Raw genomic sequence first — 26,300 nt, 5'->3', positions numbered from 1 at the left:
AGCACTACAGTAGTTTTAGTCCTCATTTAACTGTATAGCACTACAGTAGTTTTAGTCCTCATTTAACTGTATAGCACTACAGTAGTTTTAGTCCTCATTTAACTGTATAGCACTACAGTAGTTTTAGTCCTCATTTAACTGTATAGCACTACAGTAGTTTTAGTCCTCTCATTTGGTACCTTCATGTAATTATTTTCCTTTAGGAAAAACTTTGAAGAGTCAATGATGCGTCTGCAAGTGCCCCAAAATGAGAGAAACACTTAAAATGAGGCATGCATGCTAGGAATGTCTGGTCAGCTAAGTGACATCACAGCCCTGAAGGGCAGAGGGGGACAGGTGAGTTGGACACATTTCAGTGACATGCCACTCCTTACTGCCATGCAGTGATCGATAATAGTGCACAAAACATTAAGAACACCAAGTTGCACCCCGCTGTTTTTCCCCTCAGAACAGCCTCTACAAGGTGTCAAGCCAAGCGTTCTACAGGGATGCTGGCCCATGTTAACATTTTAGACATTCAGCAGACGCTCGTATCCAGAGTGACTTACAGTAGTGAATGCATACATTTCATTTCTTGCATTTTCTTTTGTACTGGCCCCCCGTGGGAATCGAACCCACAACCCTGGCGTTGCACACACCATGCTGGCGTTGCAAACATCATGCTCTACCAACTGAGCCACAGGGAACTTAACAATGCTTTCTGCTGTTGTGTCAAGTTGGCTGGACGTCCTTTGGGTGGTGGACCATTCTCGATATACACGGGAAACTGTTGAGCGTGGAAGAGCCCTCAGCGTTGCAGTTCTTGACAAACTCAAACCGGTGCGCATGGCACCTACCATGACCCATTCATAGGCAATTCAATATGTTGTCTTACCCTCTGAAGGGTACACATACACAATCCATGTCTCAAGGCTTAAACCCCTTGTTAACCTGTCTCCTCCCCTTCATCTACAATGATTGAATTGGATTGAACAAGTGACATCAATAAGGGATCATAGCTTTAACCTGGATTCACCTGGTCAGTCGGTCATGGAATGTGCAGGCTTTAATGTTTTGTATAAGTTTGCAATTTATCCAGTGTCTTAGTGATGCGTGCATACATTTTTACGTATGTGGTCCTGGGAATAAATTGGCACGCTTAGGATTTATTCTCTACAGGGGCGCTGGCCCATGGTGTTCAAATCAAATTTGATGTCACATCCCACGAATACAACAGGTGTAGAGACCTTAGTGAAATGTTTACTTACGAGCCCTTAACCAACAATACTAAAAATAAAAAAGCGCAACAAAATAACCAGGATATATAGGGTGTACCGGTACTGAGTCAATGTTCAGGGGTACAGGTTAGTTGAGGTAATATGTACATGTAGGTAGGGGTGAAATGACTATGCATGTTGGATAACATTAACCCAAACGTTTTCTGTCCCTCCCTTCAGTACAGAGATGACCCTAAGCCCAAGAAGAAACCAATGAAAAAAGGTGTTGTGTGGACATAGCTAGGACGTCAGTGATTTCTTTCCTCTGGTGTTTTTAATGATACATTGTAAATTCAGTTTTCAATTACTTGAGAGTGCAGTGATTATGCATCGTTCTTTACCTGCGACTTCAAAACAATAATTGAATCCTAAAAAAGACAAAGCAGGATGAAGATTTACGTTTTCGGGCTAAATGGGACGATTCACTTGGAATAGCTTTTCGCAATCATTTAGTGATCGTAGGTGCTAAAACCATGTGTACAGGATGATTTTTTAAAGAATATTTATCATTAGTCCATGTTTGAGTCTCATGCAGTCCAGGTTTTCAATATCACGATGCCCAAAAACTATTTGAATAGCCAAATTCCCCCAATTTGGAATGCGGAGGATTCATTTTCCTTGGGCATTAACAAAACGTTACTAGCCACACCTTTTCAGGATAGAGAACGTGTTAACTTTTATTTTACCTGAATTACATTTTATGGACTGAATCAAACATGCTTAATAAAAAAAAATGTTACATATTTATCCCTAGCAAATTCACTCTTGCGCAAATTCAAGTGTATTGTTGAACTATGTCATCTCAAACATGAACTCATTGTTTTCTCAAGACCTGATTTGTGGTATAAGAGCCTATTAGCTAAATGTTTTTTACAAGTATTTGATTTTGTTTCATCCTAAGATAAAATCTAATTTGTTGCTTTGTAATAATCAATAATACTGGAAGGTATGAACACTTTAAAAATGCAGTCGGCTTGGACACGTTACAGTAAATAATAAAAACAATTGTTAGAATAGTAATTGTACCTCGTGGGGGTGTTATTAAAGAGGGTACTGGAGAAGACAAGCCTAAGACTACAACACTCAAAGATGCAATATGTAACCATTTGGGCAAGCCGGACAAATCCACATCAAAATGTGAGTTATGGAGCTGTAATTCTCATTGAAAGCAAGTCTAATAAGCAGCAGATCTGTTCTGTGCGCTATTTATGATTTACGTTTTGTTACATTTTACACCAGCTGCAAACCTCTGAAAACACAATATTCTGCATTTCGCACCTTTAAAGAACAGAAAGACATTTGAAACTATACTGATTAAAAATACTGCAGAATGTCAGTCAGAATTCTCCAAGCTTTACTTTCGAGAACGGATTTTAAAATGCTTTTGTAACTAGGGACAAATCACAAACAAATTAATCATTTTTACACAACGTCTTTATTTATTTATTATTTTTTTTCTAATTACAGACTAATGGGTTAAAAATAAAAAAAAGCAAAACATCTTTTTTTTGTTTAACCCACTCTCCCGTTTCAAAAATTCAAACCTCTCCACACAAACCCACCCCATCTAAAATAAAAGCTCCGCCCCTCTCGGCTATTAAATTAAATCGATGCCTTTAGCCCCACCCCTAGTCCTCGACAAGCCGTGGCTGCACTATGCACTGTTAAAGACACGCCCTGGAACCCCCCCCACCCCTTATCTGGTCCGGTCTTTCTCACTCCAATTAAAACAGCTGCTGCCATCTTGACTAGCTCTCGCTATATAAATATGTGTGGTTGTCTGGTTGTGTGGTGTCTGAAGTGTGTGTGGGCCTAGTATGTGTGAGTGCGTGCCGGGTGAGTAAGTCAACTCAACGCTTGTTGTAGTAAACGCCCCCTGCGGTGGCCCTGTGGTCGCCCTGACCCCCTCCCCCCCACACAGACAGGATTGGGTGAGTGTGCATAGCAGGAGCAGAGAGAGAGAGAGACCCTGCCGAGACATTGGGGGGCGCTGCGGCCACCGGAGGAGGTGTTGTCAGCCTCCACTGGTCCTGAAACCTGAAACGACAAGAAGTGGTCTAATATACACAGAGAGGAGAGAAGGAGAAAGAGATGAGAGCAGAAGAGGTGAAGGACAAAATGGTAGGAGCAGCAGCACAGAAAAGGCAGAGGGGTGCAAGAAGAGGGGAAAAGGTTTGAGGCCTACAAAAAACAAAACAGAAAAGTTGGCAGAGCTCTGGCCTTCTTGGGGTGAATGCTACAGACTAAAAGGAAAGGTACAATAGACCAACAAAAAAAAAAATCAAAAACTATAAAAAATATATAAAAAACTAAATGACCCACTGAACAGAAGTCACAGCTGATAAGATACTGAACACAAGAGAGCGTGAGATGGAACCAGAGGGAGAAGATGGTAGCAAAAGTAGTGAGAGTTAAGGAGTGGGGTGAGTTGTAACTGATCAGAGAACAGAAAGACAAAGAAATGAAAACTCCCAACACCACAACTTAAAACATAACATTCTTGCTCTTGGAAGTTTAACATGTATGGTACATAAAAATAAAAAAAATAAACATTCCTTTCTCCTGGATGTTTGCTTTTTCGAATGCAAGCATTTGGGGGCTGTGTTGGGTGTGAGGGTCACAGCCAGACAAAGGAGACAAATCTGCAGCCTGAGATAACATCTTCTCAAAAAAGAAATGCCACCAAATCTCCGACGGCCATCAGATACATTACCAGGGTGACCGCACCACCTCCGCACACGCACGCTCACACACAATCACACACTGTGGCCAGTCAGTCAGTCTGTCCAGGAGAATACTGGTATTATTCTTTTTTTTTTTTTTCTTCTCAGTGTTTTTTCCTGGGACTTTTTTTTTCATTCTTTTTTTGTATGGGGACATGGGGTGATAGTAGGGGGTTGGGGGTATTAGTAAGGGGAATACCACGATGTTGTTCGCCCTCGGCCCCTGGAAAAGAGAGAGAAAAAGAGGGTGAGTTTCTTGATTGGCTTAAAGACGGACACCAATTTTAGGGTGTGTAGTGTGGTTGTTAGTGTGCAGGTAGAAAGGGGCCTGGTGAGAAGTCAATCCAATGTAAACTGAGGGGTAAAATATATGTATGAATAATTGTTTTAAGTATACACAAATTGTTGGTAGGATGACATGTATACCATCTTAATGGTATTGTGCCTTTCTTTGATAAGTGTTGAATTACCACAATTTCAAATTATTACGAATAAGAATTAACAGTACAGAAAGAAGCAGAGAACAGCTTCGCCAACAGTAAAATATCTGATTCTCAGATTATACAGGACTATAGAAATAATGGTGTGGTGTGTGGGACAGTGAGGCACTCTCTCCCTCTTTCTCTCTCTCCCTCTCTCTCTGCGAGAGCGCCCCCCCCGGAGATCGCTGTGGGAGAGACCCTGAGGACAGAAGCCTCCATCTCACCCCACAGAAGAGTCCAAGTCATTCACATGGCACATGCTAGAAGGGCAACACATGGCTTCAGCACGCAGACTTGACTGACCCGGCTCCTGACAACCTGGACTGCACCGTCACTCAAACAGCATCAAAGCTCAATCACCACTCACACGACAGGGTTTCCATTAGGAAAATGTGGAGCCGGACATTTGACCAGCAACATTTAAAACATTTTTACTGGATGTTTGAGAACTGTACGGGACCCATATGCATTGGGTGAGTGACCTAATTAATGCGTTCGCCCACGGTGCTCTAAATGACAGAAAGCACATTATGAATACGGTAATTCATATGAACAAGACAACTAACAGCAACATCACTAGCCTGTGTCAATCTACTATAGTAGACAGGTTTAGGCAACCTACTCTATTGGTCAGCTTGTGGAGAAAGAAACAGCCTATTGCAAAACAGACTCTGGGACGACAGATCCCAGATTCATACAACCAGTAAGCCTAGGCTACATAATACAAACATTCAAAGCAATGAGTCTGATGCAACAGATCAGAACGTTTAGCTTAAAATGTTGATTAACTATTATATCCTCACATTATAAGCGCAGCAATGCGCACAAGGCAGTAGGCTATACATGAATTCTCATCCCATAATGCAATTGGCAGGAAAACGCCGTTGTAAAAAAATGGCAATGCACAAGCGAGCGGTTTGATGTGACAAATGAAAATCTGGTAGAGCTTTAGAGAGAGATCTAATAAGCTCATAATATGTAGCAAAACATTCAGATTTCAAACAACTCTATGTTTTCAGAATGCATTCTGCCTCCAGGCCATCGCAAAGTGGAGCGACGCACTGCTGAAGCTGCTGATGCCTTCCGTTGCCGTTTGGCGACACGTTTAAAAACTGAACCGTCATCCAACTCGGGAACTGAGGAGTCTAAATCTCCGACGTCATGGTTTGACGTCGTATTCCCAGCTGTTTTGAAAGCACCACAAGATGCAGCATCTCGCTTGGTCCGACAGATTTTACACTCAAAGGCTCTGTATAGGTAGACGTGTGATAAATAAATAAACTGTACACGTGCCAATTTAATTCCACTAAATTATACAAATTAACCTATAGACCAATAAGAATGACCAGTCAAATGCATTTACATCAATTAATAGGTTAAAAAAAAAAAAAATGCATTATCCCACAATGTGATTTTTTGTTCTCCCGGACAATTGGTCAGCACCAATTTTATTTCTCGCCTTTTTTCTAAAAACAACAACCAGACAAAAGCTGCCTATTACCAGCTAACAGAAACCCTGTCTCACACACACACACCACAACCATCAAACCCAGGCATCCAGTACCCACAAACACACAGGTCATATCAGTAGAAACCAATGGTTAGAATGCTGTGGTCAAAATCAGGCTGCAGGAATGAACCCTCCATTCTGGAAGTGAAGGCAGTGGGTGGGAATGTCTGACCAAGGGGAGATCGAGCCTGTGTGTCTGATGGACCAGTGTGTAGTTAACACAGTTGGTTTTAGGAGCAAAGCAAAGCATCCAGACTCCTGCTTTTCATCTCCCTATAGTGGGCCACCTGTTCCCAGGCTAGTCTGTCTGAGCTATGTGTATGAGAGTGGTGGGCCAAATCATTTACACTCACCAGGATGTCATCCTTACAAAATGTGTTAAATAGGACTTCAAAAGTCAAGCCCTTCTAAAAGATCTTATCGTTCAGTGATTGACGATCATATCAACTCCCATAGAGGGGCCAACGAGGTACTACTACATAGGACTAAACTGACACCATTGGTCTAGTAGTGAGTGGAAAGGTTGGTCCATTGGTCAGAATCTGTCAGTTGGTGAGGATGCTCATTGTGCCCTGCAGCCCCTCTTCTCAGCAATGCTTATAAACAAATGAAAGAAAAAACAGGACATGGGCCCAGAGACAGAGCTCCAGCGTGAGGCCCACTGTGAGCGCTCAATGAGTCATCACGGGAACCCCCCTCTCACCTCACACTGAGAGACACAGCAGGACACACACTCCAGGGAGACACACCAGACTCCCAGTGCACAGCGCTTTGATCCACTCCAGGTTTTACATACATAGGGGGCAAGCTTTTGTACAGATTGAAAACAAATCCAGATACCAGGGGTGTTGCTTTTGAAAAGGTCACAGGCAAAACACAGCTCTGGAGCTCCTGGCCCAGGACAGGTGAACACACAGCTGGCCCAGGACAGGTAAACACACAGCTGGCCCAGGACAGGTAAACACACAGCTGGCCCAGGACAGGTGAACACACAGCTGGCCCAGGACAGGTGAACACACAGCACTGCGGTGATGAGATGGAAAACAGGATGGATACAGGCTACTGCTCAACACTGGTACATCATTAGAACAACTGAACTATATCATAGATACACATGCCAATTAATGTTCAAGCAATGCATCTACAAAGATTAACGTCTTCGCATTTAAATCTTCACGACATCTTAATGATCAAATTAGAAAATGGAATCCGACCATTAGCACTGAACAAATGAGAACAAACTGACATTTAATGGGAACTCTTTGCCTGTCACCTTTAGCATTAAAGAGCAGCACTGTGGGAGAGATGCCCACTCACAGTCAGTGTGTATATGTAATGTAGCTCAAAGCCATACAAACAGCCTGCCTCCCATACATGTACAGCCTGGGAGGACCTCACTGCTGTGGGCTGAGAGTTTAGCTGCCTCCTCTGAAACAGTTATAGGTGGTGCATGCAACAAGACCACACACACACACACACCTCAACTAACCTACCCGACTCCCACCGGTCTCTCACCACTCACCCCTAAAGGAACCCACTCACCCCTAAAGGAACCCACTCACCCCTAAAGGAACCCACTCACACCTAAAGGAACCCACTCACACCTAAAGGAACCCTGTCCTCCACTCTGCTGTGGAAACACCTTCACTGATATGGCTGTAGTGATGTTCATCAATGTCAGCCACAGATTCAGTCTCCTCCCACTACAGGCAGACTTATAGACATGCTTCTCAATGATTCTATATGGCCAGTTTCAGCCCAGAGACACTTCTTGATGGACAGAGTCTAGGACAGGGCGATGCTTTGGCCATCCTCTTCCCCCCCGGGGCTAGCCATCCTCTCCCCGGGGCTAGCCATCCCCCAGGGCTAGCCATCCTCTCCCCCCGGGGCTAGCCATCCTCTCCCCCCCGGGGCTAGCCATCCTCTCCCCCCCGGGGCTAGCCATCCTCCCCCCGGGGCTAGCCATCCCCCCCGGGGCTAACAACGCTTTGGGGGGGTCCTCTTCTCTCCCCCACTACTTCTATAATATCACTACTCAGTCTTCTGCCCCTTCACTTCTCCATATTCCTCCTCCCTCCGGTAATGGCCAGCTGTCTCCCAATCTCAGGGTGCTCACCTGAAGGCCCGTCCTCTGCCTCTGGGCGGTGCGTAGCCACTGTAGTAACGTGCACGTGACGAGTTAAAGTTGCCTCCTCGTGAGCGGAAGCGGGCCCGGGGGAACCCGCGGTCTGTGGTGCTGATGCCTGGCCTGTTCGTCCTCTTCACCCCCACCTGCCAGAACCAAGAGCGAAGGGAAACAGGACTCCACAGGTCAGACACTAGTACAGGGCCACGTACACAGTCTCAGTCAACATAGGAAATCTAACTGAAATTCACTTCATAGACAGATACATCGGTCAAAATCCTGAGATAATACCAGTTCTTTAGTTGAATCAAGACTAATGTTTCCTACTAGTGCTGACGTTGCTGATAGCTACTGAGGAAAATGTACTTACCATGACAGATGTGGTTGCGTAACCAAACTATCTCAAGATGAATACACTAACTGTAGGTCATTCTGGATAAGTGTGTCTGCCAAATGACTCAAATGGAAATGCAATCACAGGAAGTTGGTGGCACCTTAATTGGGGAGGGGTTTGTGGTAATACCTGGAGCATAATGATCTCAAATGCATGGTTTCCCTGTTTGATGCCATTCCATTAGGTTCCAGCTATTATGAGCCGTCCTCCCCTCATTAGCCTCCCCTGATGTGTATACATTGTCGCGTCCTTACCTTAATCTGCCTTCCTCTGAACAGAGACTCGTCCAGTGCCATGGCCGTCCTCACAGACTCCTTGTCTGAAAACTCGATATAGGCAAACCTGCAACAGCAGCAGAAATATAAAATGCATCAGACAAGCGCAGAGAAGTGAAATATTGAAGCTATAAAGTCTCAAAGCACAATTCCCTAAACAAACGTAGACACCTTTTTCTCAATTCCCTTAACGAGAATAAACAGTGTGATTAACAACGCTTAAAGCTGAAAAACCAGATCACCTGTTTCTATGCTCTTCAGAATAGACCCCTCCAGGCTATTAGAATAAGCTGTAACTCAACTAATGTAACATTACTGGGAATTGGAGTCACAGTGTGCAATTAAGTTGTTTATTTGCAGTACTTCAGCAGTGGTGGCAAAGGCCATCATTGTAAATAAGAATTTGTTCTTAACTGACTTTCCTAGTTAAAAAGGTTAAATGCATTTTCAAAAATAGTAAGGTCGAAGCGTCCTCACAATGCGTAATATTTTACCGCGAATGTCCGCACGAGGCCACAAAACATTGAGTTTCCCAGGGAAGCTGTGAAGCCAGCTGTAGCCTATTGTATGATTGAGTCTCTTAAAAAGAATGAAACAAGGTTGTGTATGTTAACTACAGCATGATTGTGTTTGAGTCTTATTAAAGAATGTGCCTGTGTAGGAAGAAAAACACCCATCTACCCTACAACCCACATCCATCTAAATTAAAACACACCCATCTTACCCTACAACCCACCCATCTACCCTACAACCCACATCCATCTAAATTAAAACACACCCATCTTACCCTACAACCCACCCATCTACCCTACAACCCACATCCATCTAAATTAAAACACACCCATCTACCCTACAACCCACATCCATCTAAATTAAAACACACCCATCTACCCTACAACCCACATCCATCTAAATTAAAACACACCCATCTTACCCTACAACCCACATCCATCTAAATTAAAACACACCCATCTTACCCTACAACCCACCCATCTACCCTACAACCCACATCCATCTAAATTAAAACACACCCATCTTACCCTACAACCCACCCATCTACCCTACAACCCACATCCATCTAAATTAAAACACACCCATCTACCCTACAACCCACATCCATCTAAATTAAAACACACCCATCTACCCTACAACCCACATCCATCTAAATTAAAACACACCCATCTTACCCTACAACCCACCCATCTACCCTACAACCCACATCCATCTAAATTAAAACACACCCATCTTACCCTACAACCCACCCATCTACCCTACAACCCACATCCATCTAAATTAAAACACACCCATCTACCCTACAACCCACATCCATCTAAATTAAAACACACCCATCTACCCTACAACCCACATCCATCTAAATTAAAACACACCCATCTTACCCTACAACCCACCCATCTACCCTACAACCCACATCCATCTAAATTAAAACACACCCATCTTACCCTACAACCCACCCATCTACCCTACAACCCACATCCATCTAAATTAAAACACACCCATCTACCCTACAACCCACATCCATCTAAATTAAAACACACCCATCCTACCCTACAACCCACCCATCTACCCTACAACCCACATCCATCTAAATTAAAACACACCCATCTTACCCTACAACCCACCCATCTACCCTACAACCCACATCCATCTAAATTAAAACACACCCATCTACCCTACAACCCACATCCATCTAAATTAAAACACACCCATCTACCCTACAACCCACATCCATCTAAATTAAAACACACCCATCTTACCCTACAACCCACCCATCTACCCTACAACCCACATCCATCTAAATTAAAACACACCCATCTACCCTACAACCCACCCATCTACCCTACAACCCACATCCATCTAAATTAAAACACACCCATCTACCCTACAACCCACATCCATCTAAATTAAAACACACCCATCCTACCCTACAACCCACCCATCTACCCTACAACCCACATCCATCTAAATTAAAACACACCCATCTTACCCTACAACCCACATCCATCTAAATTAAAACACACCCATCCTACCCTACAACACGCCCAAATACCTAGGTGTCTGGTTAGACTGTAAATGCTCCTTCCAGACTCACATTAAGAATCTCCAATCAAAAAATAAATCTAGAATCATCTTCCTATTTCGCAACAAAGCATCCTTCACGCTGCCAAACAACCTCGTAAAACTGACTATCCTACCGATCCTCGACTTCGGCGATGTCATTTACAAAATAGTCTGCAATACCCTACTCAGCAAATTGGATGCAGTCTATCACAGTGCCATCTGTTGTCACCAAAGCCCCATATACTACCCACCACTGCGACCTGTATGCTCTCGTTGGCTGGCCCTCGCTTCATACTCGCCAAACCCACTGGCTCCAGGTCATCTACAAGTCTTTGCTAGGTAAAGCCCTGCCTTATCTCAGCTCACTGGTCACCATAGCAGCACCCATCCGTATCACACGCTCCAGCAGGTATATTTCACTGGTCACCCCCAAAGCCAATTCCTCGTTTGGCCACCTTTCCTTACAGTTCTCTGCTGCCAATGACTGGAACGAATTGCACAAAAAATAAAAACAAATACTCACTGAATCTGGAGACTCGTATCTCCCTCACCAACTTTAAGCATCAGCTGTCAGAGCAGCTCATAGCTAGATCACTCCATCTGTAAATAGCCCACCAAAACTACCTCATGCCTATATTGTTATTTCTTTTTTGCTCCTTTGCACCCCAGTATCTCTATTTGCACATCTATCACTCCAGTGTTTAATTGATCAATTGTAATTATTTTGCAACTATGGCCTATTTATTGCCTTACCTCCCTAATCTTACATTTGCACACACTGTATATAGATTTTTTTCTATTGTGTTATTGACTGTACATTTGTTTATTCCATGTGTAACTGTTGTTTGTGTCAAACTGCTTTGCTTTATCTTGGCCAATCACAGTTGTAAAGGAAAGTTATTCTCAACAGGCCTACCTGGTTAAATAATTTTTTGTAAAAACTGCTGTTATTGTAAAGTGGAAACTTCTAGGAGCAACAATGGCTCTGCCGCGAAGTGGTAGGCCACACAAGCTCACAGAACGGGACCATGGAGTTTTGAAGCGCATAAAAATTGTATGTCTTAAGTTGCAACACTCACTACCTAGTTGCAAACTGCCTCTGGAAGCAACGTCAGCACAAGAACTGTTCGTCGGGAGCTTCATGAAATGGGTTTCCATGGCCGAGCAGCTGCAGATCACAATGCCAAGCGTCAGCTGGAGTGGTGTAAAGCTAGCCTTCATTGGACTCCGGAGCAGTGGAAACACGTTCTCTGGAGTGATGAATCACGCATCACCTTCTGGCAGTCCGACAGACAAATCTGGGTTTGGCGGATGCCAGGAGAACGTTACCTGCCAAAATGCATAGTGCCAACTGTAAAGTTTGGTGGAGGAGGAATAATGGTCTCGGGCTGTGTTTGGGGAAGGCCCTTCCCTGTTTCAGCATGACAATTCCCCCATGCACAAAGCGAGGTCCATACAGAAATGGTTTGCTAAGATCGGTGTGGAAGAACTTGACTGGCCTGCATAGAGCCCTGACCTCAACCGCATCGAACACCAATGAGATGAATTGGAACGCCGACTGCAAGCCAGGCCTAATTGCTCAACATCAGTGTCTGACCTCACTTATGCTCGTGGTTGAGCAAATAAGCCTATAAGAAAACTCTACGAGGGGGTCTGTGCACAGTGTAGTACCTTTCAAAGTTTGGCTCTAGCACAAGACAAGGGTGGTGTGGGGGTGCTAGCTGTTCCCACAGATTTAAGTCATTGAGCGAACAACTTTTTAAAAGCAGAACACTGTACAGAACCCGTGCTCTTATGACCAACTGAATACAGGCCAAAGCTACAATCCCTTGTGGATTTAACAAGTTACAATTTCAAATCAGTGTAGATGGAGAAGAGAGTGAGAAAAAGAGCCAATGATGTGTGCCATTTAGAGGGTGAATGGGCAAGACAAAACAGGGTATGGTAGCAGGTGCATCGGTTTGAGTGTGTCAAGAACTGCAACGCTGCCGGGTTTTTCATGCTCAAAGGTTTCCCGTGTGTATCAAGAATGGTCCACCACCCAAAGGACATACAGTCAAATTGACACCTGTGAGAAACATTGGAGTCAACATGGACCAGGGATGCTGGACCAATACTTCCCACAGAACACCTTATGGAGTCCATGCCCCGACAAATTGAGGCTGTTCTGAAGGAAAGGGGTGAAACTCAATTTTAGGAAGGTGTTCTTAATGAATGTATGTATGTATGTATGTATGTATGTATGTATGTATGTATGTATGTATGTATGTATGTATGTATGTATGTATGTATGTATGTATGTATGTATGTATGTATGTATGTATGTATGTATGTATGTATTTATTTATTTTTGGCAGCGGTGGTAAGAAATTTACAGTGGGGGAAAAAAGTATTTGATACCCTGCTGATTTTGTATGTTTGCCCACTGACAAAGAAAGGATCAGTATATCATTTTAATGGTAGGTTTATTTGAACAGTGACAGAACAAAAATCTCCAGAAAAACGCATGTCAAAAATGTTATAAATTGATTTGCATTTTAATGAGGGAAATAAGTATTTCACCCCCTCTCAATCAGAAAGACTTCTGGCTCCCAGGTGTCTTTTATACAGGTAACGAGCTGAGATTAGGAGCACACTCTTAAAGGGAGTGCCAACCGAAGCAATCAGATTCCAAACTCTCCACCATGGCCAAGACCAAAGAGCTCTCCAAGGATGTCAGGGACAAGATTGTAGACCTACACAAGGCTGGAATGGGCTACAAGACCATCGCCAAGCAGTTTGGTGAGAAGGTGACAACAGTTGGTGTGATTATTCGCAAATGGAAGAAACACAAAAGAACTGTCAATCTCCCTCGGCCTGGGGCTCCATGCAAGATCTCACCTCGTGGAGTTGCAATGATCATGAGAACGGTGAGGAATCAGCCCAGAACTACACGGGAGGATCTTGTCAATGATCTCAAGGCAGCTGGGACCAGTCACCAAGAAAACAATTGGTAACACACTACGCCGTGAAGGACAGAAATCCTGCAGCGCCCGCAAGGTCCCCCTGCTCAAGAATACATATATATGCCCGTCTGACGTTTACCAATGAACATCTGAATGATTCAGAGGACAACTGGGTGAAGTGCTGTGGTCAGGTGAGACCAAAATGGAGCTCTTTGACATCAACTCAACGTGTTTGGAGGAGGAGGAATGCTGCCTGTGACCCCAAGAAAACCATCCCCACCGTCAAACATGGAGATGGAAACATTATGCTAAGGGGGTGTTTTTCTGCTAAGGGGACAGGACAACTTCACTGCATCAAAGGGACGATGGACAGGGCCATGTACTGTCAAATCTTGGGTGAGAACCTCCTTCCCGCAGCCAGGGCATTGAAAATGGGTCGTGGATGGGTATTCCAGCATGACAATGACCCAAAACACACGGCCAAGGCAACAAAGGAGTGGCTCAAGAAGAAGCCCATTTAGGTCTTGGAGTGGCCTAGCCAGTCTCCAGACCTTAATCCCATAGAAAATCTGTGGAGGGAGCTGAAGGTTCGAGTTGCCAAACGTCAGCCTCGAAACCTTAATGACTTGGAGAAGATCTGCAAAGAGGAGTGGGACAAAATCCCTCCTGAGATGTGTGCAAACCTGGTGGCCAACTACAAGAAACGTCTGACCTCTGTGATTGCCAACAAGGGTTTTGCCACCAAGTACTAAGTCATGTTTTGCAGAGGGGTCAAATACTTATTTCCCTAATTAAAATGCAAATCATTTTGTAACATTTTTTACATGCATTTTTCTGGAATTTTTTGTTGTTACCCTGTCTCTCACTATTCAAATAAACCTACTATTACAATTATAGACTGATAATTTATTTGTAAGTGGGCAAACATACAAAATCAGCAGGGGATCCAATACCCCCCCCCCACTGTATATAGGGGAACACTGACACTAGTCATGAATTGTGCATTGTGTGCATGGCTTATGTCAGAAAGAAAACCTTTGTGCTCCATTACAGCTGGGACAATAAACTGGAAATTGACACCGGACATTTACCACAGGCATTTTGCTGATATCGTTCATTGCGATAAGATGCCTAGACTAGATAAATGTGAAGTTCGAAACGATAACACGTGGTCTGCAGTTGTGAGGCCAGTTGGAAATACTGCCAAATTCTCTAAAACAAAGTTGGAGGTGGCTTAACAAGCAATTTTCCCGGCCACAGCACTGGTGGACATTCCTGCAGTCAGCATGCCAATTGGGCACTCCCTCAACTTGAGACGTGGTATTGTGTTGCTTAACAAAACTGCACATTTTAACGTGGCCTTATTGCCGCCCCAGCACAAGGTGAACCTGTATAAGGATCATGCTGTTTAATCAGCTTCTTGACATGCCACATCTGTCAGGTGGATGGATTATCTTGTCAAAGGAGAAATGCGTACCCATTGAGATGCGTACAAAATGAGAGAAATAAGCTTTTTGTGCATATGGAACATGTCTGGGATCTTTTCATTTCAGCTCATGAAACCAACACTTCACATGTTGCGTTTATATATTTTCTGTTTAAAGGATCATAAAAATAAATAATAAATAAAAAACCGCTGGTTTAGTGTTAGAAACTTGTTCTATTTATCATTATCGCATAAATTCAGGCAATTGATTATGAGAATTCCCCCCCCATATCACCCAGCTCTATGCACTATAGCTGTCAGTCTACTTTACACCATGTGGACCTTAAGGTCTAACCAAGCAAGGGAAGGAACGCTAAATTAGTCATACAAACAAGCAAGCAAGCAAGCAAGCAAGCAAGCAAGCAAGCGCTCCAATAAGCATCCAGTGCACTGCCAAAGCACGTGCTAGTTTACCAAAGAAACAGCTTAGCTAAGACAGGTCTATGAGCAATATGATAAAATAAGGTAGTGTTGGATGAACACAGATCTGTAACGTTAAATTAAAAAAAATGTAATTATCCAATAACGGGTGTGTGTGACTCAGTGGCACATGGATGATCAACATTGACTTGGTGAGCATGTAGATGTAGGCTGGAGGCCTTACCTATTCTTTATACTCACACTGCCTTTCACAAGCCTAGTCTGAAGGTAGCCGGGTATCAGATTATATATATATATATATATAAGCAGTTACATACATGTAAAAAGACAAATTGTTTCCTGATCATTCTTATCTCTTTTTTTTTTTTTTTCAACGGTTCATCCATGTATGAAGGTGTTAATCAATGTGTTCCTATGGGCTAATAGCAGTATGGACCAATTCAATGTTTCAAACAATTTTATATTTTTTGATACCTTAAGGGGTCCTAAAATATAAAAATAATAGCTAAACGAGCCTTGGTATGACCTTCTTAAAACAATTCCATGTTAGCTTAGTAGAACCCCCATCACATCACAGAGCAACACTTCATATTCTGAAGCATGGTGATGGCTGTATCGTTATGGGTATGCTCGTCATCGAAAAGAAACAGAATAGAGCTAAGGACCAGTAAAATCCTACAGGAAAACCTGGGTCAGTCTGCTTTCCAACAGATACTGGGAGACAAATCAACAGGACAATAATCTAAAACACAAGGTCAAATATACACACAAGTTGTTCACCAAGACAACATTGAATCTTCCTGAGTGGCCTAGTTACAGTTGACTTAAAATCGGTTTGAAAATCTATTGCAAGACTTTCAAATGGCTGTCTAGCAATGACCAACAACCAACTTGACAGAGCTGGAAGACTTTAAAAGAATACAAAAAATTGGCAAATATTGTACAATCTAGGTGTGCAAAGCTCTTAGAGACTTAGATGTAATTAGAGAACGACCCATATGCATTTTTTTTTTTTAGGGCCGATGCAGATTTGAGGGTCAAGGAGGTCGCTATTCAATATCATTTGAAAATATTTAGGACAATTTCCCAGGGACAGCCATGTACGCATTTAAAATCCAACAATGATTTTTTTTTACCAAACTACATAACATGTTAATAATTTTACTTGAATGTTAAATCTCCTGATAAACTGGGTAAGTTAAGATTGAATAGGCCTACTCACAATACAGGTGAATGCATATTTAATAGGAATGTGTGCATGCGTCGAGTTATAGAGCTTGTTTTGCCTGATTAGTGGAGTCTGTTTTCCTTCAACAACATTTGCGTCGAAGCATCACTCCAGCATGTCACGCCTGTATGGAAAGACATAGGCACTGCTGTTAGTTTGACAATATAAAAGAACATCTATTCAATGCAAATGGCGCCAAAGTAACATGATTTGTGATTACTGATGCAACTAGTATTTGTCATTTTCCATGATCGGGAAAAGTTCAGCCATCTGTCAAGAAATGGGTGGGTTGCAACTTCAAATATTGCTACGATTGGATAGAGCAAGGAAGTAACTCCACTCCCTTTCACATCTCATATCACTTTCTGGTGTTTACTGCAAAAACTAGCTAAATGGCAATGACATTTCCTACCAAACCATAAATGTGCATAATATCTGACAAGGAGAGCGACAGTAGAGGGAAGAGAAGAAAAAAAAAAATCCAGCGACAATGCACGTTCCGTCTGAATGACTGAAATATGCCAATAGTTTTAGACGTGAGAACGCACAATCCCGAGGACTGGAGTTGCCCAGGCCTGCTCTATTGCACACATGTCTAAAGGCACGGCGACGTAAGCCATTAGTGAATTACCTAAACAAATATTTGCAACAGGAGTTTGATTTTGGTCAGTGTGTCAATTCATCCATGTCTCAAGATTGCACCTTTTGTGTTGGAGAATGAACTAGCTTCCTGCTGGTTTTCCCAGCTAGACATTCCTCAGCATTGTGCAGTGCGCATGGTTCAGGCGGTGAGTGGCGGCTGGCATAGCAGCAGTTTTGCTATGCAGATAGACTAGAAAAAGCCACTATTGGCCCGGCCGGTTAACAGTCGTTCTCTAGCTGTAGACGCTGCCAAAAGGTGATTTTAACACGCATTGACTCAGGAGCTTGAATATCTGGTGTTTTATTTTCCATTAAAAAAAAATCCTTCCACTTTGACAGAGTATTTAGTGTATATTGCTGACAAAAATAAATGATTCCATTTTATTACTACTTTGTAACAAAGTCAACGGGTGAGAATACTTTCTGAAGGCACTGTACATCCATGTGAATTAAAGTGGGCTACTTTGCTAACCTGCACATTGAGTGTAGACAATTACAACCTAGTAAAGCACGGTGTATATACTCATTCCTCTAGACCAGGTATGTCCAAATTGGGGTACGCAGTGGCGTCAAGGGTACGCCATATAAATGTGATTCACATTCATTTGTTGAAAAAAAAAAATATAAAGTTTCACATTATCTAACAGCTCATTTATATATTTTTCCAACGGGGCTATACATTTGGGTGAGGTTTTTCACTCGCCTGAGTAGCCTCGTTTCACTGCCAAAAATAAAAATTAAACCATCTAGTGTTCTGCAAAATAACACCAATGTCAAAAACAAGTAGCCAAGTAACATCCAATCACATTAACCGTTACTCTCTTGCAGGAATTCCACTAACGGTCTGTATGTAGCCAAACGTAGCTGCTGCTCATTTAATTTGCTCAAAAATTTATTCAAAAACGTTCAAAAAATAAAAATTTCAAAAATAGTAAGGACCGCGTCTACAGAGACATACCAGCTCTACTGGTAGTACTGCTACTATCAGCAGTACTACACCTGCACCTGTCAATGACACAAGTTGTCCTGCTTCCACAAGCACAGCCAATGCTGGCATCAGTAATTCTACATTTGTTGTTAGCCCAGCTAGCATGGACACTGACTGTTGTGAATCTGATGCAGCAGAAGAGCTACTGCCCCTTTACCAGGGAAAGCACCAAACAGATAGACGTTGGACCATCAGAGGCGCAAATATGATGAGAACTACATTCATTTGGGGTTCATTTATATTGGGAGTAGTGCCCCCCCTCAGCCACAGTGTATTATATGAGTAAAAGTACTATCTCCCAAGTCGATGAAGCCTTCCCTGTTGTGCAGACATTTAGAAACAAAACATGCCAATTTGAAAAATAAGCCACGCGAGTTTGAGTGAGAATTAAGACGACTTTCGAGTAGTAAGACGTATAAAAGCAACAGATACCATTAATAAGAAGGGGCTAGAAGAGTCTTATATGGTGAGCTACTGAGTGGCTAGGACAGGCAAGCCCCATACTGTTGTGGAGGACTTAATTCTTCCTACTGCTGCGGATATGGCTGGGACAATCCAGGGGGAAAAGGCCGAAAACAACTATATACAGACAATGCCTTAATCAAACAACACTGTTTCACGATGCATCATTGACATGGCAGGAGATGTTTTGAAGCAATTATGGCTCTTCTGCAAAGCACTGGAAACGAGGAGAGGATTTTTTTAAAGTACTGAACAGCTTTTTGACATCAAAAGGACTTGTGGTCAAGATGTGTTGGTATCTGTACTGATGGCGCAAAAGCCATGACAGCGAAACATAGTGGAGTGGTAACGTGCATGCAAACAGTTGCTCCCGACGCCACTTGGGTACACTGCAGCAACCACCGAGAGGCTCTTGCGGCCTAGGGAATGCCTGACAGCTTGAAAGACGTTTTGGACACAGTGAAAATGGTTAACTTTGTTAAAGCAAGGCCCATGAACTCTCATGTATTTTCTGCACTATGCAATGATATGGGCAGCAACCATGTAATGCTTTTACAACACAGAAGTGCTCTGGTTATCAAGGGGCAAAGTATTGACATGTCGCTCAATTAAATAAATATAATTTTTTTTAAAAACAAGCTTATAATGTTCTTTAATGACCATAATTTTCACTTGGCTGACCGCTTGCATGATGACGAGTTTCTGACACGACTGGCCTATCCGGGCGATGTTTTTTCACGCCTGAATGATCTGATTTGAGGATTACAGGGACTCTCCGCAACTATATTCAATGTGCGGGACAAAATTGAGGCTATGATTAAGAAGTTGGAGCTCTTCTCTGGCTGCATTAACAAGGACAACACACAGGCCTTTCAATCATTGTATCATTTTTTGTGTGCAAATGAACTCAAGCTTATGGACCATGTCAAATGTGATTATAGCGAAGCACCTGAGTGAGTTGGGTGCACAAATAAGCAGGTTCTTTCCAAAACGGATGACACAAACAACTGGATTCGTTATTCCTTTCATGCCCTGCCTCCAGTCCACTTACCGATATCTGAACAAGAGAGCCTCATTGAAATTGCAACAAGTGGTTCTGTGAAAAATTAATTTAAAAGCAGAAGCCACTACCAGATTTCTGGATTGGGCAACGCTCAGAGTATCCTGCCTTGGCAAATCGTGCTGTTAAGACATCGATACCCTTGGCAACCACTTACCTATGTGTGAGTGGTTTCTCGGCCCTCACTAGCATGAAAACTAAATACAGGCACAGACTGTGGAAAATTATGACAGACGCTCTCCAATACAACATTGCAGAGTTATGTGGATCCTTTCAAGCACACCCTTCTCATTAACTTCTCTAGGGTAGGGGGCAGTATTTTGACGTCCGGATGAAAGGCGTGCCCGTTTGAATGATGTCTGAGTGTAACAGAACTCATATGGCAGGCAAAAACCTGAGAAATCCAACCAGGAAGTGTGGAAATCTGAGGTTTGCAGTTTTTCCAAGTGATTGCCTATACAGTATAGAGTGACTTAGGGTTCATTTTGCACTTCCTAAGGCTTCCACTAGATGTCAGTCTTTAGAATGTTGTTTCATGCTTCTACTGTGAATAGGGAGAGAACAAGAGCTCCTGGAAGTACATGAGTGAGAAAATGACATGACCTCAGTGGCGCGCACTCACGTGAGAGTTAGCTGTGTTCCTTTTCTTTTTTGAAGACATTGGAATGTTACTGAAGATTTATGTTAAAAACATCCTAAAGATATATGCTATACATCGTTTGACATTTCTACGACCGTGAATATAACTTTTTTTTTATACTTTTTGTCGTGACATTTTGCACACGCTTCCTGCATTTGGAATAGTGGACTGAACGTGCGAACAAAAAGGAGGTGTTTGGACATAAATGATGGACTTCATCGAACAAAACAAACATTTATTGTGGACCTGGGATTCCTGGGAGTGCATTCTGATGAAGATCAAAGGTAAGTAAATATTTATAATATTATTTCTGAGTTTTGTTGACTCCACAAAATGGCAGGTTTGGTTTCGTGTCTGAACGCTGTAGTCAGATTATTGCAAAGTGTGCTTTCGCTGTAAGTTTTTTAAATATTTGACACTTCTTAATGCAACCGCTGTATCTATAATTCTTTGAATAACAGTTTAATATTTTATCAACGTTTATGATGAGTATTTCATGAGTATTTCTGTAAATTGATGTGCTCATTCACCAGAAGTTTTGGGAGGCAAAACATTTCTGAACATTACACGCCAATGTAAAAATTGGGTTTTTGGATACAAATATGAACTTTATCGAGCAAAACATACATTTATTGTGTAACATGAAATCCTATGAGTGCCATCTGATGAAGATCAAAGGTTAGTGATTAATTTTAGATGTATTTCTGGTTTTTGTGACGTCTCTCCTTGCTTGGAAAATGGCTGTGTGGTTTTTCTTGTATAGGCGCTGTCCTAACATAATCTAATGCTTTGCTTTCGCCGTAAAGCCTTTTTGAAATCGGACAATGTGGTTGGATTAACGAGAAGTGTATCTTTAAAATGGGATATAATAGTTGTACGTTTCAGAAATTTGAATTATGAGATTTTTGTTGTTTTGAATTTGGCGCCCTGCTATTTCACTGGCTGTTGAATAGTGTGTCCCTGCTACCCAGAGAGGTTAACCTGTGGTGAGTTATTCACAATTTGATGAACAAATAAGGTTTTATATGTAAGATGATTAAATAAAGAGCATCATTTGTTATTATATTACTATTTGTGCCCTGGTCCTATAAGAGCCCTGTCACGTCACACAAGCAGGGTTGTGACAAACTCACACGCATTCTTATGTTTAATAAATGTATCGTATAGTGCGTGTGTGGCAGGCTTACAATGATGGCAAAAAAATATATATACATTTGTGAGTGCGCTGACCCTGGTGCTAGAGGGGGTACACAGCTGGAGGTTGAATGTTTGAAGGGGTAAGGGACTATAAAAAGTTTGGGAATCACTGCTCTAGATGACTGATAGAAGACGGTAGTATTGTTTACTCACAGGCCTGCAGTGAAAGAGCACATGGAGGAACGGGGTGTAGATACGTACCCTTTGGGATGCCCTGTGAACTTGTCGCACAGGATGGTGACTCTGTTGACGGAGCCGCAGCCGTGGAAGTGGGCTTCTAGCTCCTCCGCCGTGGCGCCGTAATCCACCTGTCCACAGAGAGGGAGAACAAGTGAGATACCTCTGACAAACTGAGTGGCTAGTTGATTCCATATAGAGAATTCACTCAGAGCCAAATCCCCAAATTAAAAAAGTTGATGCACAAATGCATATGAAAATCATGCACTAATGTCAACAGGACATCATGGCTGCACTAATGTCAACAAGACATTTGTGGAAATTTGAGTCAGCCCTTTGAAACGGATAGTAAATGCAAACTGATAGGCCTGACAAGGAGAATCACCACATAGAGCAAAGTGTTTGCATGCATCTCCTTTCATGAACTATTCAATAAATATCTAGATACATGGCCTTAGTTTGAAATGACCGTGTGACTCGGTTTGATTAGGGGAACGAATTGATGCGATTTAGTTCAATAGGAGTCTATGCACTTTTGTGTGGCATGAAGACATTTATTTTCCATTTTTAATTAAAAACTGCTGCTGATGGGAGCGCCGCCTCTGAGCTGGATCTGTCAGCTTACTTCTCTAAACTAAATGGCTGTGTGTCTCAACGGCAATGGTGTATGTAGGTACCCGAGCTGAGCCATACAGCAGACTGAGCATCTACCACCCCACTATCAGATTAGGGGTGGGGAATGTATGCTTTTTGTCCCCCCACTTATCTGAATTCACCATCACCCACTGATTCAAATTGTGATCTGGTACTACCGCAATATTTATTAGCAAAAAAATGCAAATTACCCAGTTCATGGAAAAATGACACTGACTGTTTAAAGCGAAACTACCAAAACGATGTATTATGTGAACCTGGACCATCTGAATGAAAACAGCAATCAGCAGTTGCATCCACTCTGTTAGTCTACACAACACCGGTAAAACTATTTCCTACAGCCTACTTGCTAACTATTAGTTGAGAGACAAGCAAATGACATTGCTTGTCATGACTAATAAAGCCTATGATTTGACATTGCGAAAGCCATTTTAGAAGCATCTGAAGGCTGTAGGTGCCGCGCAGATGTTCGAATAGCCTATTAGAACAGAGATAGGCCTACCTCCTGTTGGCGCGAGCAGCTGTGTCTCCCGCACTATGCGCACAGTTGTTACGTGACAGTCATACACAGTTACATGCATAAAAGCTTGATAGGTTACTGAACTGAAGGAGGACGCATCAATTCCATCACAACAGATAAAACAATGAGTAAAAACATTAGTGAATTGGGCGATTTGTAAAAGTGAGAATGGGTTTTCTGATCGATGCATGCTTTATTTGGATTGGTTTGGGGCTCCCACTGATCAAATGCATTGGTATCTTAAACATTTTTACCAGGGACCGATGCATATTGTTGAATCGTTACATCCCTAAGAGCAACCCAAACAACATCCAAGGAGGTTAAGGGGAGGCGAAGCCTTACGTTTCCAACGTAGATTGATCTTGCGTCGGCTTCCATTTTCTCCTCGATGGACATGATGACGGGACCGGCTATTGAGAGCAAAATTGAGCAATTAGTGAAATTTAAAAATGGTGAACTAAAGAACAAACAGATATACATTTGGATGAGTCTGATATTAATCTCTGTCTTACATCTGCTCTCTGGAAACCTCAGTGAAATAAAACATTCAGTTGGCGTTGGAAGACATTCGCCGAGGCACTTCATTACTCTTTCCTCCCACAAACTCACCTGGTGGAGGGCTAAGGTTCATCTGTTTCTCCACCTCGTTCTGTAACTCCTTCAGCTTTTCTGCTTCCTCCTCCATCTCTCGCACCCGGGCTTTGATTGCCTCCAGCTCCTGAAAAAATTAAATATAGATATTAATAAAACAAAGAGACACACCTATCAATTACAAAGACCACCACATCAGTCAGGACAGAAATCAGCTGAAAGAAAAAGAAACCAAAGGAATATATCCATCCATGACCTGCATGCACGTAACACAATTGAAATTTCAGCAGCCTGAGCTGACCTCGTTTCTACACTGGCTTCTGAGTGGGAACAGCCTGGCACATGACCACTGGCTGGGTCTTTGTAACAGGCAGGACTTATTCACCATTCATTTCAGACACAGCTGCATTCCCGTTCCACATCCTCAACTAGATAACGATAGACATGCACTCACTGAATGACAACATTTGCATTGCAGTGAAATCCATTCCAGGTCTTGGGGATGTCATACATGACACCCACAACCAATAGACGAATTCAACAGCTTTGACAGGCTTCAAAATGACACTGAAATGCATGAAAACATCATGGCTTATTTGACTCGTTCATCACTGATACCGGTCTGTATTTTGTTACATATTTAGTGTCTCTTCCCTCCCTCTCCCTTCTGAAAATATTTTAGGGCGCAAGCCCAGCCCCCCAAAAATTAAAAAAAAGCAGCATACCCGAAGGATGCGGGCCCAGCCCTAAAAAAATAAATATAAAAATAAAACACTTCACCCCCACAACTGCTTTTGAACACATTCTGTCAACGAACGCAATCACGTCCGTATAAAATCTAAAATATTGTACCTATAAAAACATTCAAAACGCAAACCAAAAGCTTTAATTTCAAAGTATTGGCAATCCGCATCTTTGCACACAACTACAGTAATATCCATGACCCACAAATGTATCAACAGAATACTTGTACTCAAGAGTACATCAAAGACTACCCGTTCGCACAAAAGTGCTTGTGTTTGTGCATATCCCTCTAACGTGAAATGCCTTTAAGTGGGAAGATGAACGTGTCAAGGGGCATGTCATGATCGCCCCAATTAGCGAAGTTAGCGAGTCGGCTCCCGCCACTATATCAAGCCCTAAATGTCCATTTCAAATCGTACCTACAATAGCGCAAGTGCCGCATACCCTTTGCTAGCATTTTAGCTATATGCTGATAGAAGGATGGCTAATAGCACATTACAACGCTTGTTTGTAGCTAGCAATGACTGTTAATTGACTATCATATTATTATGTATACGCTTCTATTTCTGCAGCTGTCAGCGCATGAGAAAATAAAGGAGGCGTGTTTACCGTGAGCTCTCTCCGTGTCTGCAGATAGACTCGCAATGCCGCGGCTAATGGCGCCTGTCCTACCCTCGCCCCTGTCCACATCTCGGTCTCGCATTTTAGCGACGAATATTTTTTTTCCCCCCACTAGGTCGACCACTCTGCTGCAGAGAAACTACCACCGCTGCTGCGCCAACATGGCCGCCAAAAACCACGCATGTCACCACCCATTTATACTGCACTGCGTGAGCCACAATGGCGGTTATATCGACCAAGAGATAAGTCACAGTCGCATACCACCACAGGGTATATAAATATAGCTAAATCCATCTTAAAATAACGTGTTTACACCCACAATACATATCGTACAATACACATTTGTCTCAACTTCAGAGAGGCTTTGGGCATAAACTATGCCCTTCACTTACCGGGTCCTCAATTGCGGCTTCTCCTTCCTCTAATCCCGGCTCCTCATCGCCAACACCCGGGTCTTCTAGCTCTGGGTGCCCTGGGTCTGAGTCCAGTAGGGATTCCTCCGTCATTCCTGAGTCCAGTCCGTTACCGAACTCCGCCATCGCCCAATTCCGGTTGATCCGACCCGCCTCGTGGCTAAATCAACGTTACAGGCCACTACTAACACAGGGGGGAGAGTGAGCGGGGCAAAGGAAGAAGAAAAAAAAACGGCTGAACACGCCGCTTAGGAAAGTTAAACGTGAAATAAAAGGCGAGCTTCAACTCTTGCCTCTGTCCGAACGGGTTCAACGGATAATATATGTTACGATTTCAAAGGCTAGTGGCTACTTTAGTTTTATGTCGCGAATTTTCTATAGATAATCTATAGTGATATACATGAAGAAATATACATAAAATCGTGGATTCTCTTCGCGAGTGCGGTGTCCCTCAGTTCAGAAATGGATGCCGGGGGGTGGAGTTACGTATCACTGCGGGCGTAAACTCGCAATTTTATTAGTCAGTTGATGATTGTAGACACACACCCCTGCGTCTATTGGATATCTGGCAGCACATCTCTTTTAACCATTTTTTGTCTTACACTTCAAAATCTGATTCGATTAGAAATATGTCAATCACAAAGCCCACTCCCCTATTTGTTTTGCGACCTATGATTGCTTTATCATTAATGGCGTCTTTTTGTAGG

The 26,300-nt window shown here is 42.7% G+C and overlaps 1 protein-coding gene across 4 annotated transcripts; it reads right to left on the bottom strand.

Moving 5' to 3' along the window:
* Nucleotides 1-2,672: 2,672 nt before the first annotated feature.
* LOC106579615 (polyadenylate-binding protein 2) lies at nucleotides 2,673-26,079 on the bottom strand. Of its 4 annotated transcripts, none has more exons than XM_014159702.2 (7): nucleotides 25,573-26,079; nucleotides 23,834-23,942; nucleotides 23,567-23,634; nucleotides 22,075-22,181; nucleotides 8,745-8,832; nucleotides 8,088-8,242; nucleotides 2,673-3,293 (listed from the first exon to the last, which is right to left on the bottom strand). In XM_014159702.2, exons 1-7 carry the CDS (start codon nucleotides 25,717-25,719, stop codon nucleotides 3,107-3,109), a joined length of 861 nt encoding a protein of 286 aa, XP_014015177.1. In that variant the 5' UTR covers nucleotides 25,720-26,079; the 3' UTR covers nucleotides 2,673-3,106. The 4 variants fall into 4 exon arrangements, with proteins under 4 accessions (XP_014015177.1, XP_014015179.1, XP_014015178.1 ...); XM_014159704.2 differs by having other exon boundaries at nucleotides 2,673-4,202; nucleotides 25,573-26,078; XM_014159703.2 differs by lacking the exon at nucleotides 25,573-26,079 and adding an exon at nucleotides 25,169-25,317.
* Nucleotides 26,080-26,300: the final 221 nt, after the last annotated feature.

This window comes from Salmo salar, chromosome ssa19, assembly GCF_905237065.1.
Source record: "Salmo salar chromosome ssa19, Ssal_v3.1, whole genome shotgun sequence".
Taxonomy (NCBI): Eukaryota; Metazoa; Chordata; class Actinopteri; order Salmoniformes; family Salmonidae; genus Salmo; species Salmo salar.
The sequence above is the reverse complement of the archived record's forward strand: the minus strand, read 5'-3'. Positions and strand labels throughout refer to the sequence as shown.